General features: G+C 41.4%; 1 protein-coding gene across 3 annotated transcripts in view; it reads right to left on the bottom strand.

Moving 5' to 3' along the window:
• Positions 1-15,241, bottom strand: part of PPP1R21 (protein phosphatase 1 regulatory subunit 21) — a 31,451-nt gene extending 16,210 nt beyond the window's left edge. For all 3 annotated transcript variants that reach the window (XM_082277119.1, XM_082277120.1, XM_082277121.1), the window contains exons 1-9: positions 15,110-15,241; positions 12,316-12,384; positions 11,747-11,893; positions 9,888-9,989; positions 9,031-9,195; positions 8,872-8,930; positions 6,400-6,494; positions 4,065-4,117; positions 1,892-2,041 (exon numbers count right to left, since the gene is read on the bottom strand). In XM_082277119.1, the coding sequence (XP_082133245.1) occupies positions 1,892-2,041; positions 4,065-4,117; positions 6,400-6,494; positions 8,872-8,930; positions 9,031-9,195; positions 9,888-9,989; positions 11,747-11,893; positions 12,316-12,384; positions 15,110-15,172 (903 nt within the window). In that variant the 5' untranslated portion in view covers positions 15,173-15,241. The remainder of the gene's footprint in view (positions 1-1,891; positions 2,042-4,064; positions 4,118-6,399; positions 6,495-8,871; positions 8,931-9,030; positions 9,196-9,887; positions 9,990-11,746; positions 11,894-12,315; positions 12,385-15,109) is intronic.
• Between the last annotated feature and the right edge of the window lie 1,857 nt (positions 15,242-17,098).

The raw sequence follows: 17,098 nt of genomic DNA, 5'->3' as shown, positions 1-17,098 counted from the left end.
CTTGAATTATCCAGCACGATGCTGTAGACCCAGCGGAACCCAGCAATCCAACACTTAAAGAGAAAAGGAATACTTGAACCTGGCAGGGAATTGTCCACATCTACTTTGAGTGTTTGGTGGGGAAAATAGCTTGAAAGCACCAGACAAGACCTGGAGTTGGGGAAAAATAAATCAGTGCAAGTCTGCTAAGCCACTACCTGACACTTGTTTCATTTTCTCTACCATATTAAGGGGAGGTTATTGACCAACTTGGTGGGGTAGCTAAAAAAAAAAATTAAAAAAAAAAAAAAAATCACACTGAGAACACTTGCCAAGCAAATAGACAAATTAATCAAAAATACAGGAGCAACTACAGCTTCAGAGAGCAATAAAAGATGCTTCAGTGCTGGAAAGTCACAGCAAAAGCCCTGAGAAGTAGCATGCACTGAGGGAATTAGGTCATGAATACACAATGGGGCAGACTACAAGAGACATAATTACGAAAACAAAGCCTGAACTACTGAATCAGAGTCAATTATAAGAAAAGGAAAATGAAATTATAGTTCTGATTAAGTTGCATGTTTCCACTGTGCTGAAAACCAACAAAGAAGTGTTAACAAGGAAGTCAGGGGGGAAAAAAAAAAAATCTGTGAGAAGTGATGTCTAGGAAACCTGATTTTATTCCCTTAGTGTAAACTGCAGCAGTATCTGAGAATGTAGTCACCACACTGGGCCACATTAAAAAAACCAGACACCATTCCTGCCATAAAAAATCTGAAAGATGACAAAATCACATCATTTTCCCAAGAAGGACATGTCATTTCGAGTGCATTTGGTGGCAGGAGCAAGAAAATGTTCTCAAACTAGTATATGCTGAATTTCTGCAGAAGAGTATTTTTGACTAAAATAGTTGAAACAACTGAGAAGGCAAAAAACAGAATGGGATTTCTCTAGTGGATAACCACCTTCACAATCATATTTGTTACCTGCAAAGAGATTATAGGAGGTTTTCCAAAGAATAGGAAAGTTTTGTGGTAGTTAACATTGACAGCACATGCACTGCAGCCATTTGATTGATGCAAACCACAACTCATCTCAGTACCTTAAGCCTGAGCCCTACCAACTACTAAACTGAAATTACAGACTGAATCACAAAATACACCCTGCAACTTAAATACTCACAGATCCCCTTAAACTATGAAGTCAACTCTGATCTTAATGCAACTTGTTCCAAAGCACACATATATGCATCCCCACAAAAGTCCTTGTGCACAGTTATTCTCTGGATGATACTCTCAGAAAGTCTTTCCATGGAATTGTGTCAAAAGAGCTGAGTCAGATTTCTCATATTAAATTCAACATACTTTACAAACTTGACGCTTTGGAACACTTACAGGAAAGATCTTCACACAAGTAGCCCAAAATCAGACCATAAAGTTGGTTTTTGACAAGGGAAGAGAGTCCAGGTTCTCTCCCTCATAAGCCTACCTTCTATGCTTTTTTTACCATTACAGCTAAACACTTTAAACAGTGTTTAAGACCAGATTCTGTCTCAACATCTCCCATGCCCCAGTGCATTAACTAAAACAAGCTCTATTTAGCAGTGCAATATTTGTGCATTATTATTTTAAAACAAGTCAGCTGAACTTTCAACAGATGCACTTCAATTTAGCAATTAAAAAGCAAAGCTTTGATTTGATAATCATATTGCTCTTCTAGCAGAGGCACAGGGGAAGGATTCTCTGCAGCTACACCTCACTCACATTCAGAGAATTCACAGAACAGAAAAGACTTCTCACATGGGAGAGGCTGGCTCTCAGGAACACACTGACGGCACTCCACGACTAAGATCAGTTACTCATGAAAGTCTAACGAATTGAATAGACCTGTAGCTGAAGTGTGTAAACTTTACCTTCTGATTTAAGGGTGATATTGTGTCTGTTGCAGAATCAACGGGGAAGATCTGTACCTTCTGCTCAGTGTATGTGTGGAAGTTCAGGAGAGCTGTTACAAGTTCTTGTACAAAAGCCAGGGCCTGGCCAGCAAGGTCTCGCAGCTTGAGCTGTAAAGACAGTTATAAAATGACTGTATCTGACATGGATCTATTTAAATATGAAAAAAAACAAAAAAAACCAACATCTGTTTGGATACAAAAAATTATTGTCAGCAATTTCTTTCTTGTTACTATTTCAGCCTAAAATACATAGCAGCAATTATGTTTAACTTAATTTTTATTCATAAACTACAATGCCACACAGAAGGGCACTGTTGTTCTTTGACAACAAAGTATCTTTTTATTTCACACAACTGGTGATGCTTTGCCTCTGCTGCGTTTTTCAAACTTGCAGGCCACAAGAACACTTAGAGGTCAGCACAACTACAGAAACCATGTCTGAAATTTCCAAAGAACAACAGACTAATTGCTGACAACAGCTCAACACCTGGTTGCAAGGAAACCTCAATTTAATTAGTAAAAACCAATGATGTTTTCTCCCAGAATTAAAGGTGTTTGCTTCTCTAACCAGGAACACTCAATTCTTATTCTCCTGGACAGAACTGAGCTGCTGCTCATGAGTAAGGCTGTTCTGTGGCTTTAGTACAGCAGGAAGGTATCAAAGAAATTAATCCAGAATGGAACATAAATTCAAGAGAGAAGAAAACTATACTCTGTTGTGACTTATGGGAAGAGAATAAGGTTATAGTGACATTTCAGCCAAGAATAACTTATCCTTCAGAAATGTACTCTTAATGCATCAATGGACTGTTAAATCAGGTCAATCTTGATTATGGATCTGGGATGGTGGCAAGCAATTAAAGCAGTCATTATACTCAGTTTGTGTATGTTAATTAGCTATGCAAGGAAGGAAAACAGACACTATTACTGTTTTGCTACCCTTCACACTGCCGCCTGTGCTAATACACCAGCATTTTGCCTCCACTGGCAAAGCCAGTCATAAAAATCTGTCCTGGAACATTTTCAAGACTGCAGATCTTGAAGCATGAGGCTGCCTGACATAGTGCTGGCAGAAAATAGTAAAAGGAGAAACTCTCCATGCAGTTATTCAGATTCTTCTTGGAACTCAGCAGCAGCAACCTGAAATTCAAGGCTATTTCCATCACAAAACTGAACAGCAGGTCACCTGTTCTCACAGCAGACATTATTAGGAAAAAGGTCTCTTTATAGGCACTTCTGAAAAATGGAGAAAGCAACTATTTTAAATCTTTCTGCAGCAGCATCCGAATGCACTAACTTGAAGGCTTGAGACATACCAGCAAATAGAAGAAACACCCACAGTGCTGTAGAGCCCATCCTCAGTGGTAGCAACACAGGAAAATTTTGATTGCATACAGGTTTCTGATTTGCTATTGTAAAAGCCCTTAAAATATTCAGCCATTCACAGAAAACCAATGCTCATTTCTGAATACTGAATAAACAACATTCCCAAGGAATCTCATGAAATGACAGTAGTGAACAGAAACTGTTTGTTTTCTAAAAATATTTAAATGTATAAGGGTTATTTTGCTGCAATAAGAGGTGCTTTGGCAACAAGTATCCCACAAAGTGTAAACGAATCATGCAGAGATCTCAAAGTGACATGATTTATTCCTTGAAAGGATTGTGACTAGTGACAAGTAATGTTAACTAATATGGCATTTTAGTGCACACACCAGTGTGCAGTTTACAAATGCATACATCCTCTGGAGCTCAAGTGATGTGACTGAAGAAGCTCAGTTTGAGGAAAAGGAATTTAGGATACCAAACCTACCTTTTTTCAACAAAAGACCTCTGAACTAATGCAGCTTTAATCCACTTTAAAAAGGAAATGTTCCAACTTGTAGCTTACTGCAGGTGGACCCAGTAAAAGAATATTTCATATAACTTTAGTAAGACTCCTTGACAAAAGAACAATTACACTACCTCTGGAAAAGTGCAGAGGTTCAGTGGGCAGAAATGCCCTCAGAATATCATGACAGTAGTAAGACAGGCTACCTTCTGCCATTTCAGGTACTAAAATGACTGGTTTTATTTCAGCATCTGTGTAGAAAGTTGCACAGAGTCACATGAAACCACAAGAAGGGCTTACCTGATTCCTTCTGTTGTGTAATGGTACATTCAGAGCATTGTATTGAGTAGATCCTACAGGACAAAAATTGAGTTACATGCACTTCTTAAATTGTGGGGGGTTTTAAGAGACATTTATTGGCAAATACTGATTTTTTAAAAAAATGTCATTGCAGGGGTATCACAGGTTATGTAAGCAATATTAACTAAAGAGATAGAAACAATTTACTCCAATAAGGTAGGCCTAAATACCCTCCCTTAAGAACAGCTTCTTAAGTTATCACTTAAGAACGGAGGGAAAGCAGTTCAATACTTGCCTCAGATTATAAGTCAAATTTAATCCTCTGAAGACCCTGAATTTGGAAGATAAGAGCAGACTCCTCTTGCCCAAAGAACAGTACTCATCACAATCAAGAGTGAAAAAATCTTTTAAAAGAAATCACACTTAAAGAATTCAAGATTATCTTCAAATTCCAATTGCATACCAAGGAGGGCCAAGTAAGACTAAAATATTTTTAATGGCTTGAACTTTTTTAAAGCTCCTGTATATTTGCCATATTGACAATTCAGACTAAGATGTACTCTCCATGTATTTCAGCATTCTGCTCCAGTCAAGAAAGAACTAGAATGATTATTCAGTTACAAGCAGGCATAATTTTCAGAGGGGCAGAGGGCTATTTGTACCTAGAGAACAGCTTACAAAGTCTTAGAGATTTGAAAGGGTTCACATCCATTCTCAATTCAGTTTAACAACAACCAGTTTAGTTTAAAATTTGCTCACAAAGGAAACTTACAGTTTCTCATTCCTTTTCTGTCATTCCCATTTGGCTATGAACGCATGGGAAGAGGTAGTTATGTTCAGTGGGGAAAAAAACTGTCCAAAATTACTGAATCCTACTTCTAACTAAATGCTTCAGTAATTTTTTTCTACTCTGGAAATCATGCTTAGCAGTCAGGAAGTCATTTGATTGTTACTGAAATTAGCTGCTAGTTACACTTGAAGCCAGCTACAGAGGCTATAGGAAGACAGCTGGAATCCACAGCAAACAAACATCTCCTGACTTACATTGATCTATCACTAAAGAGATGTTCTCTATTTGCAGTGTTTACTACACAAGCAAAGGCATTATGCAATGGCAGCTGAGTGAGCAGATAAATTATTTTAGCGAAGTTCTTGCTACAATGACAACCACCTATAAAAAAAATATGAGCTAAAGAAGCCAGAGAAGTAGAAATAGGCAGCAGATGCCAGGCAAAGTGAGAGGAGAGAAGTGAAAAGAATACCAGTTCAAGGCAGCAACACCTAAGCATGATGTGCTGCATGGGAGTCAACATTTCCCAAAGAGATGATCATCTGGTGCTCCTAAGCCAAGACTCACTGGATTGCCAAACCAGTGGAGAACTTGGAACACTCACCCCTGCAGCACCTGCCAGATCAGCTTTTAGAGAACCTAAGGCTATTTAAAACATTGTTGCCAGGTTTTAAATGGAATGAAAAATGCAAAAGCTACCAATGAAATATACAAGAAAGTCAAAAGGCTGTTTTCACTTCTCTGCTCCTTCTTCGCTACTTTCAGCTTTTTCACTACTCCAGATCCTCATGGTCTTGAAGGGTCCAGAAGAGTCCAGGCAGTGCCTGCCCAGCCTTGTGTTCAGCTACTTAGGAAAGCACACAGTGCACAGCATTGACCCAGCACATACTAACCCATGCTTGTACCAAAGCCATGCAAAGGCTGAGCACTCCTAACTCCAGGGGATCCTCTGCACTTCAGCTCATCTAGCAGCAGTTGGAAAGGAAGCAGAAAAACATTGCTTCAGGTAAAAGTCCCAAGGTTCAGAGGGCTTCTTCCCCCTTCAGGTAAGAACTACTCTCTATGTTTTCTGATCAATGAGAAACCCTGACAAATTTCCCACTTAGTAATAAGTGCAGACCACTATTGCTGCAATATCTCTGTAGCTCCCAGTTTATCCTCACCTTGACTTACTGCAACTCTTGAATATACCCTGCCAAAAATAATATTCTTTGAGATACGTAACCAATCTTTATGGAGCAACCATTAAATTGACAGTGTTCCTTCATTGTTTACAATATTCTGTCAACACTAAGCAATACAAGTGGCAAATCACTCAAAAGCCTCCAAAAGCTTCAATTTTCATTATATATCTAAAAAATTGGTATTTTAGGATTACTGAAGAAGACCATGACAAGTATTAGGAATACTTACTAGTTACCTCCAAGCGTCTGTTCAGATGTCCAACATTTCTTACAGCTAATACATTTTAATTCTCAAGGACTACTCCCTTCAGATGGATACCCAAAAAATCAAACAAGATACCCAGACCAAGGCAATACGTACTTGTGTCATTAAAAGGTACTTTTTCATTAATTATGCATAGAGATTCTTCCAGTCTACTGCCCAAAGCTGCTTGAAGATTCTTTAGCTGTTGCTGGCTAAATAACAAAGAGACAAACAAAAAACCACACACACACACACATTGTAAACCTTTAAAATTTCATCTGTATCACCAACACCACATCTCACTATAAGCATCCCTTGAGTGTATCAGTATCCTTCTAGAAGTCAGATAGAAATAATACAGTAGGAATCATCTGTCCTCCTTTACGTCGTATTTAACACAACATTGAATCCTAATCCCTAAGAAAAGCAGTGAAAGTTACCATAAACTTGTAAATCCTAAATTCCCTTCTCGAGAAGCTCAATTTACTTCAGAGTTAAAATTCACCTTTTTTTCCTATTGTGCAACTATTATATAAGCTGTATGAAGGCATTTTTTTCTACTAGAATTTGAATGGGAATGGGCCTTCAAATTTGTTACTATGCATCCAATGCAGTATTCCAATAAGCAGGTAATGAGCTGTCAATAGTTCAGTTAACTATGTCACATCACTATCTGAAATACCTCAAAGGCTTTTCAAAACCCCATATTTCAACACTGCTATGATACTGCCTGTTCTGACAAGATTTGACAATTGTTTCTGATGCATTCTCAAGTGATTTTTCTCTAAATTTTCTTTGCTTGCATTTGACTGTATAGATACAAGTGAACCTAAGTAATTAAGATTACTAACATAATTTGAATAGATTCCTGAGATGAACAGTAATATATTCCAGCATTATATACATATGTCTAGAAAGAACACTCCATTATTGAGTCAGACCAAATTCCACACCTTACCCAACTTAGGCCCCCAAATTCTTTACTGTTTTGCTTCCCATTTGACATCTAGAACTCCTGCACATATAGTGAAGGGTGGGGGGGAAGGTGTCAAAGGGACAGGCTTTTTTTCTTTTTTACAACATTTAATACACAGAAATTTATCAGGTCTAACAAGGTGAAATAATCCAAAATAGATAAGGAAGATAAGAAGAAACCAGACAATAAGTAGCTCATGCACATTAACAAATATTTTTCTTGGAGAGCAGCTCCAAAACTGCATAGAAACTGTACAGCAGGTACTGCAGTAGCAGTGAGCATGATAGAAAATGAACTCCAAGACAAACTGAAAATGTACTTCCTTTTCATGCTGTACAGGAATGATAAACAAGTAGTTTGACATGTTTGGCCTTACATTCTGCCCTTTAATTTTCAAAACATGCAGGCTGTCAAGTCTCATATCCCCTGGCTTTTCTGAGTAAAGTGTGGGTGTCGGAGGTGAATGGATCCCTTCCCCTGACAGAGCAGGGAAAACAGAAGGGCAGTATTCTCAGAGACACATCCTGCCATGTGCTCACCAGACAGTGATTTCAGTGTTTAAAATGAAGTGTCAGGCTTTATTACTTTTAAAAACTTAATATAGCATAACTTAAAATAGTAGGGACAACTTCTCACAATGACACCAATTACCCAGTTATCATAAAACATGATAGCCAAGGCCTGAACCAAATAGTAGCAGATTAGGACTACAGTTGTTCAAACACCACAAAAAAAGCAAACAGCAGCAAAACACAGCTTTCATCCTCTTTTGCAAGTTATTTTTAGTGAAACCCTGACTTGTATTAGAGGAGTTATTAGATTCAAGTATCTTCACATCTATCAAAATAATTAAAATACACACTTCAGGGTTACCACGTGAAAGAAGGAACTCTGCATCTGATCATTCACTACACATCTTGTTCATTACATTAAAGATCTATGCTGCACATATATCTTCTAAAAAAATGCAGCTTAATGAACTTCAGAGAAACACACCCCAACTTGATTTGGCTCACAGTCCTCAACTTCCCATTTTCTACAACTTGTCTTCAAGACAACGAAAATATTCCAAAACTAGCAATGTAATTCTCTGATAAAAACTTCCAAATATTCTAGCTGAGAATATTATACCTGAAGCAAAAACAATTGTTCAAGAAGCTTTTGCGGTGGAGGGCGGTTTTTGAAACTCTTTTCAGTCAGTTCTCTCAGCATATCTGAGCATACTCAGATTTTGTTCTTAGAAGCAGTTTTTACAAACTCACATATCTTTGTTTCATACAAGTTTTTTCTTTCTATGGTTTTCCATTACAAATAAATTCTTCAAGCTTTCATCAACATCACTGCTATTTTAAAAGCTTGGAGACAAAACTGCTCTTACTGAAAGCAGAAATCATGGAATTGTCTAGTTCCATACACAGAAAAGGAAAAGAAGGCTTGACCCGCACAGATCAGACTTGTCTTCATGATAAAATAATTTGAGTTTTACCAAAGACTTTTTTTTTTAACTCTTTTTTTAAAAGGTATTATCCTTAAAAAATAATCCAGTTAATGTTTTACAGCAGTTATTCCTTTACATCAACGAAATTTTCATTATATGAAATAAAGACACTTACCACTCTTGAGTTCGAAGCCTACAGTCCTTAGCTTCTCTTTCTAGTGTCTGAGACTTGATCTTTATGCAAGAAGATAATCTCACAATGTAAGTGCTGACACAGCAAGACATTGCATTTCAAAACTTTTGAAACTTGCAAGCAAGAGGAAAAACTCCTTACTTCTAATTTGGCTTTATCATTCTGCAGCTTTTCTATGGTCTCTGTGTATTTCTTCGTTAAGCTGTCCACCACAGCCTGGTGCTGGGCAGCATCAGTTTCCAAAACCTCCAGTCTACTCCTCAGCTCTGCTTCTAAACGTTTGTGCTGCTCATCTGCTTCAAAGAACTAAAGGAAGAAAAGCAAAGCTCTTTAAAAAAAAGCTTCATTTTGTTACTGAATCCAGTCCTATAAGTCACTCCAATTTCATTAGCCAGATCAGGTTAACAGCAATTACTAGTTCTCAGACAAATAGAAATTTTATTTTATTTACAGAGAAAAGATTCAGGAATAAAGTACTTTAATAAAAACAAAGTTTTGTAGTACCAAGCATTCTTTAAATATATTGCTGATTAACAGCAGACACACAAAAAACTGAACTTGAGCCATAAGGTTTTTCTCAAGTTTTTTAAAGTGAAATGCATTCCATTTTGGTAAAGCAATTCGTGACTTAATTATGGCAACTTGCAGAAAATATTTTATACTTTAAAGAAATTCTGAAACAGTTTATGAACTAACAAGAAATTTCCATCCAGTACCAGGCTATTTTCAGTAGGGCAGCTGTCACCAAAAGTTAAAAATTGAAATGAGAAAACATGTATTATGTGATTCCACACACTGTCTTAAACATCCAAAGTCAAAATACCTAATTTGCCTAGTGAAGATCTTTATAAACAAACTACCTGATATCATCCACTGCTTTGCATACAACAAAGCTTTTAAACCCACCAGATTTTCAGACAGCACTTTACTTTCTGTATCTTTGTTTGTGTCACCAGCTTTCCGAACCAAAACTAAAGGCTAAACAAAATTTCACTCACAAGTATATGTAGTCGCTCATTTTCTTCTATTTTTTTCTGAAGATCTTCATTGAAGACACTTTTCTGTTCTTGACTCAACTGAGATGACGATTCTACACTTTTCTAAGAGAAACAAAATGCACTTATTATCTCCACGTCCCAGGTCAGTGAGAATAGTTCCCATAGCTAATTCCCAAAAGAGGCACGTGAGCAGATGTCCTGCTGCCACTGATATATCAGAAGGTGTGAATACTGCATGGAGCACCAGCCTCAAGGCAGCACACTTCCCTTCACACCCTTGTTACCCTACAGAGATACAACACTGCCAAAGGAAAGCCTCCACTCAGGTGTCCCATCCACACACACAGGGAATCACGTGGATGGGCAGCAGTCCATCTGAATTCACTGGAATCCTGCATGATACCAAAACCCTCCACACACAGGCTCAGCTGGTTTGGCAGCTGTGTGTAAGGCACATCTGTCCCCAGCAAGTGTCCGGGTGTAAGCCAGGCTGCTCTCAGCAGGCTATAGCACAAAGTGGCATGGAAAGCACAGGGTCTTTCTACAGATATCCCTCTGCTGTTTCCTCATTTTTCACCCATTTAATCCCAAAGACTCAGACCACCAGTGAATCCCATACACCACAATGCTGAAGAAAGGCATTATTATCATTAAACACAGGGGAGACTCTTTGCATTTAAACTCAACACCAAACTTCAAGAGCTTGGGACAGGTAGGGCAGCTAAGTCACCTCTGTATTTGATGCCAGCCTGTGAATTCCACCTGAGATATGGGCACATGCTCTGCTCCTTCTAAAAGGATTGCACTCTGACACAGATCAGGGAACTAAAGCTGTGCATTTTGACACATGAACGGGAAAAACTTAGTGGCAGTGGTTTGCAAAGCTGCTAAAGGCAGGCTGATGTCCTTCAAGATTTGGAAACACAACTAGCAAAACAGTAACTTACACAACATGAAATAAAAGAACAGAAGGGTCAAACTGCATTTGGAAGAACAATCTGTTGTGGTGCATGAACAATGTAGTCAGATGTATTATGCTTGTTAAGGAACTGGACAGCAGAAAAATGGACAAGAGTTTAGGAGAAAAGTAAGGAAGATGATCATATTACTAATCAATTGAATGATTTCTTTAATGTCACTCTGGATAACTACAGCACATTGAGAGCTGTAACCAAAAAGAAAAGACAGCAGTAATTAAGAGGGGTTTCCTCATGAGGAAAGTAGCAAGAGATGCTTGAGAATTATCTAAGTCCAAGCACACCACCCCTGGAATTGTGATGTTAGCTACAGAAGACACAGCTGGTCTCAGACTATGATATCGCTAGGTTTAATCAGAAAGCATTTTGGCACAGAAAGATCACAGAATTGAAATTATTCTGTCATTTTGAAATGACAAAGAATACGAGCTAAACATTTAGATTTCAAAGCATTTGACAAGATTCACACAGAACAGCTATGATCACAGGCTGAAGAGTTAACTACCAACATCAAAATCCCAAAGCAAAGAGGTGGGGATAGGAAATGAGGAGTGATCAGCCTTCTGCATAGCAGCTGACTAATCACAGAGCTCCAAGGTATTTCCCAGTTGTTTGAACATTCAATAAGCATCCATAAAGGAAGACAGCAATTCAGTATCAGTCAGCTGACAAACTAGAAGAGAAATACGCAGCAAGTATTATATATATTGATACCCATTTTATGGGTATTTTCACTTACATGAGGTAATAACACAAGTTCTGACAAGAACATTCAGCTCAACCCTTGACACAAAATACCTACTGCTAAAAATCAGGATAAGGCTTTGACAGGTGAGGAGCAGACATCTGCTAAGCAAGTTTTTCTTTGCCTTCAGCACATACCTTGTTCTTTTTGCCCCGAGCTTCACTTAATGCAAGTTCATCTTGAAGTAGCTCCACCCGCTTGGCAAGTTGCTGATTTCGAAAGGTCAAGCTGTCCATTTCTTGTTGCAGTTTCCTTAGTGATTGATCCTTCATCTTCAGTTGATCCTGAATGACAAAAAAAAATTTGATTTTAAAATTTTCACACTTATTTTTACACATGCTTTTGATAAGTAGTATCACATTAAAAACAAGAACAAATTAGAAAATCACTTCACTACTTAAACGCTGAAGAGGCAGAAAGTATCATTTCTAAACTAAAAAAAGTTATTTCACTTCCTTGAGCTGCCCACAGACCACACTCAAGTAGGTATTTCATTCTACACATTAATCAACTAGAAGCAACCTTGCCCTTTTACAAAGCCAAAACTTACAGAGAACAACGGGTAGCTGCAAAACAGAAATTCTTTTACTAAAATCAAGTCCCTTCTTCATTCTTTTATTGACATTACTTTTTAGTAAAAAGTACCCCTGTTTACCTATTTTGTCACAGCTTAGTACACGAGACAAGAGGTGTTTTTAGAGATTACCTTCAATGAGGCAGAATTTGCTTGCTCATCTACAACTCCTTTTTTCAGGACTTGGTTCTGAGCACGAAGCTGAAAAACAAGAGATGCCAGTAACTATGCAAGACAAGGGAATAAATAAAAGCTATTCATGAGAAAGTGAAGAAAGCATCATATTCTCTCAGGAGAGTACCAGGTGTGAATGCTTTTTCAAGTATTTTCTTCAGGTAGGTAGCAGTGGTATCAGGTTGAAAAAAAGTATCATTTCATATCCTGACTTGCCAAGAAACAAGAAGTTACTTTACCACCTGAACATTTTGGTCAAATAGAACAGAATTCTTACTCAATAAATACCTTTCAAGACCAGTTACTTAAATATAGTTAAGATTTCAAGACCTAGGACCGGATATGGAAAAGTTGCAACCTCGTCCTTGACTAATGAAGTTCTTGGTCATACTCAGTGTGTCTCCCCTCTTCTCCCCAAAAGTGCTTATAAACAGTTCTGGAACATAAGCAGGACTCACAAAGTCAAAATCTGTATCATTTCAAGAGAAGTTGAACTCTAATGCAAAATTACTTATTACCAGTGTCAGCAGATGATCCAGAGAGAACAGACTGACAGAAAAAGGCACAAAAAGCATAGAAGGAAAAGCCCTCTAAGCCTCACTTACACAGTACACAAAATCTGAGCTAAAAATCACTGCAGTGAAAAGTGATACTCAAGAAATCTATTTCCCAGTCACTTCACAGAGTGCCTCTACCCTGCAGCAGTGAGCATACCGACAGTTCCATCTTCCCATTCCTTGAAAATTGCTTGAATCCTGGTTTCTTCAAAGGCAGTTTGTATTCATTTGACATGTGTGAGTCCAGCTGTTGCAGATATAAATTAAAAGGGTTTGTACAGTGTTTGGGAATACCTCTGGCAGGTGCATATAAGGCAAGGCTCAATGTAAAACAGCAATGGCTCACTGTTTCAGTGTGATGACTGAGTGTATTTGAAAGGTCAGAAGTCATTGCTAAGCACAGCTGTTTTCCCTGCAGTATTCCCACTGTGCTGCTCAGGCATCACAGAGGCAAGACAAGAAACTTCCAAGTGCACCATGGAAAAACTTCCAAGCACAGGGTTTCCCTAGCAAGAAAAAGCAGTGCAATAGTTTTCCACACCTGTTTTTGTGCCACAGCTACAGCTGCAGGAACACATCAGGTGCAGAGAACGAAGCAGCTCAGTCCTGCTGCACACACAGACCCCAGACACACAGGCTGCCACAAGCTGCAAGAGCCTTTTGACCATTCCTTCATGAGAGAGCCAGAAGCTGCAACTTGTGTGTTTTCAGAGCCCCTTCTTCCTCTCATCCTCCTTCTGGACTGCTCTGTGAACCAAGAAGAAAAGCAATCCTTTGGCAGGGACTTCCCCCAGCACTGCTTGAGTCTGTCAAACTCTTGATCACCTCTCTCCATGGCTTTCACAGCACCATTAAGTGAACAGGCTACTCCAGGGCTACTCTCCATTTCCACCTGCACACAACAAGCAGCCAACTGAACATGTGCACAAAGAGGAGAGGGTTCTGCAAAGGGGAGTCCCACAATGAACTGCACTGCACAAGAAATGGGACGAGATGAAAAAAATAGCTCCCACAAAGGATAAGGGAAGTGCCACAGGCTGAGAAGTGCACGATGAAGCTCAAAGAAAGCTTTGGGACATCATGATACTAAAAGAAAGAGGATCCAGCAGCTGGAACTATTGGAAGCTGTAGTCAGAAGCCGACATTTCAAATGCTCACTCAGGAATCAAGCACCAAAATCCCTCCATTATCTTATCCGCAGCCACTACTGATCTCCAAGGAATAACAGAGCCTCTGTACAAAACAACAAGACATATGAACTCTGACACCTACAAAGATGCAAAGTTAAAAATTAAATTTTCTTTAAATTATTTTGTAGAAGCTTTAAAAGGATATCTATCCATGAACAATTTAGATTCTACACATGGTGTTTTTATAGCAGCTCCAAGGAGAATAGTATTTAAAGACATATGGTTCTGTAAGCTGGGATAAGTGTCAAATACAGACAAGTGCCTTGTGCCAGTCACCGATGCTGGGCTACACAAAACCGAAGTGCTGCCTTTCTCCCCCAAGGCTGCTGAAGGACTGTGCCATTCAAGACCAGCAGTCTCCTCTTCCTTTTATTGAAGAAGAAAGAATGAAGAGCTCCGTATTAAGCAAGGCTCCACTATTTTAGAAGTCATCTCAGGCACCTCGGAAAGGAAACGCTTTCTCCACTATGGGCTACAAATCTTTGCAAACCCTGTGTCAAGCAGCACCAGAAACAGGATGCAAAGCCACGTAGGGCAGAAGAACGGGGACAGACAAGAGGCAAGTGTGGAAGCAAGTGTCCTGCTCACTTCCAAGGCGCTGCAAGCACCACTGCCAGCGCCGAGTTCCCACACGCACCGCCCAGACAGAGCTCACACGGGCGAGACGCACGACCGAGACCTCGCAAATGTTCACACTCAAGCGGATAAAACCAAGTTTCGTGCCCGAATGGGAAGCGGAGAACAAGGGAGAACACTGTCATTTCACTTCCCTGGCACAGCTGAGCCCGCTGTTTGTACTCCAGGATGTCTTGCAGACGAAGCCATTCTGCCCTCGCGGCGCTCCCCCGGCACCTGCAAACCCGCACCTCCCGCGCCGCCCCGAGTCTGCCTCCGCCGCATCCCCCGGAGGTGGCACCCCTGGGCCCCCAGCACCGGCCGCTGCCGCGGAAACCAGCGCTGCAGCCCCGAGCGGCGCCGAGGGCTGCGGGCCCCGGTGCCCGGTACCTTGGAGTACTCCTGGGCCAGCTTCTGGTACTTCCCCTGCAGCTCCGCCGCAGCCGCCGCCATCTCCGCCCCGCCGGCTCGGCTCCGCTCGGCTGGACTCGGCTTGACTCGGGCGCTCCCGCCGGCCCCGCACGCCCGCGAATGGGAAGACGCACTTCCGGGTTCAGGGCGGCGGGAACGTGATGACGTAACGGCGCGGGGCGGGGGGGCGGAGCTTTAAGCCGCCGGCGCCACCATCTTGACGCAACTTCAAGATGGCGGCCGGAGGGGGGCGGGGCTGCCGGGAGGCCCTGGTCACGTGACACCGGCGAGGCGCTCGCTGTCACCGGCCGTTGCCATGGCGACAGCTGCGGGGCCGCGCGCGGCCTCCGGGCTACGGGGCGCCGCCCCGCCCAAAAAGCTTCGCCCGGGAGCGGGGCCGGGGCCGGGGGTTCATGTCGTGATGATCGCGATGCGAAAAGCGGCGAGCGATGATCCGGTGCCCCGGCGCCGTCCCTGCCTGGGCACCGTGCCCCCGCCGGTCCCGCGGGCCCCCGCCCGGGCAGCGCTGTCGCCAGGGGGAGCCCCGGGACGCGCGACACGCGCAGAAACTGAGGCAGCCGCGGTCTTTTGCGGGCCCCTTAGGGGACTCAAGGAAACAAAAGGCGGTTCAGACACTTCCCATGGCTCGCAGTGGGTGTCACTGCCAGCGCTTGGATCTCCCTACGGCCTCCAGCCTTCATACACTAATTGAAGGAGATATTGAGTATATCCATTATATCCTAAGGAAGGTACACGGGTAGATCCCGGGTCGTGCAATGCCCTCTCAAGCTGCAGAAACTCGAATTCCACAGTCTCGGGCATCATTCCGAGGGGATCTCATCAATGCATACAAATATCTCGAAGGCAGGTGCCAAGGGGATGGTGCCAGACTCTTCTCAGTGGTGCCCAGTGTTAGGACAAGGAGCAATGGCTGTAAAGAAAACACAAATTCCACCTCAGCACAAGGAAGAATTTCTTTACACTGAGGGTGGCAGAGCGCTGGCACAGCTGCCCAGGGAGCTTGTGGAGTCCCCCTCCCTGCAGACATTCAAACCCCACCTGGACATGCTTCTCTATCACCTGCTCCAGGTGACCCTGCCTTGGCAGGGGGTTGGACTGGATGGTTTCCAGAGGTCCTTTCCAATCCTAACAACTCTGTGATTCTGTGTTTCTGGGTATCTGCACCAGTGTTTTCCTGGGGGGGCCTTTCTCTGCTCTCTTCTCTCCAGTGTGCAGGTCTCTGTTTTGGAGCCACCTTTGAGCTTCTCCAGTGTTCAGCCATCCTTTGGAGATTGCTGAGGCTCTGCTACTTATCTCCTATTTGCTTCTTTATCCTCAGATTTGCCAAACATTTAAACATGTATATAGCGTCAGCACACTTCAAGCAGAAACTGAAAACATCATAAAAGGTGTATTTGGTCCTGCCAGGTACTCAGACAATGCAGAATTTTGTTTCTGAACATGACTGGAAACAGATGTGTAAGGAAAAGTGTAATAAGGCAAAAATGTGATGAGACTTTACCAGTATATGCTGAGCATCTGGTGATTTGCAGGTTAAGGGCTTCCTGGTCTAGGACAGAGATGTAGCAGCAAATTAGTACTTTTGTTCAGTTTCCATGGTATCATTTTTTTTCCACTTGATTTCAGCACGGTGTCTTCATAGCTGTTCCTCAGTAGTGGGTAGTGCTAGAGGTGATAAATCATCGTTTTGTTACCTCCTTTTGTCTTTGTTCCCATTAAGTAGGAGTGCATAGAAGGTGCCTGCAATGGAAACTAATTTTTTTCCTTCATCTTGAGGCTTTGATGGTGTGTGTGTGCACTATTCCTTTGCTCATCACAGTAGTGGAGTTGGTGAGCCCTAAATATGACATGGGGGCCAGATTAGTAAATAGGTTTGTATCTCCAAAGGAAGGCTTAACGTCGGAGGAGATGATCCATATTGCCAACAACAGCACTGTGCATTTTTAG

Source organism: Coloeus monedula (assembly GCF_965178545.1).
Source record: "Coloeus monedula genome assembly, chromosome: 2".
Taxonomy (NCBI): domain Eukaryota; kingdom Metazoa; phylum Chordata; class Aves; order Passeriformes; family Corvidae; genus Coloeus; species Coloeus monedula.
Note: the sequence above shows the minus strand (reverse complement) of the source record. Positions and strands in the feature narration are given on the sequence as shown.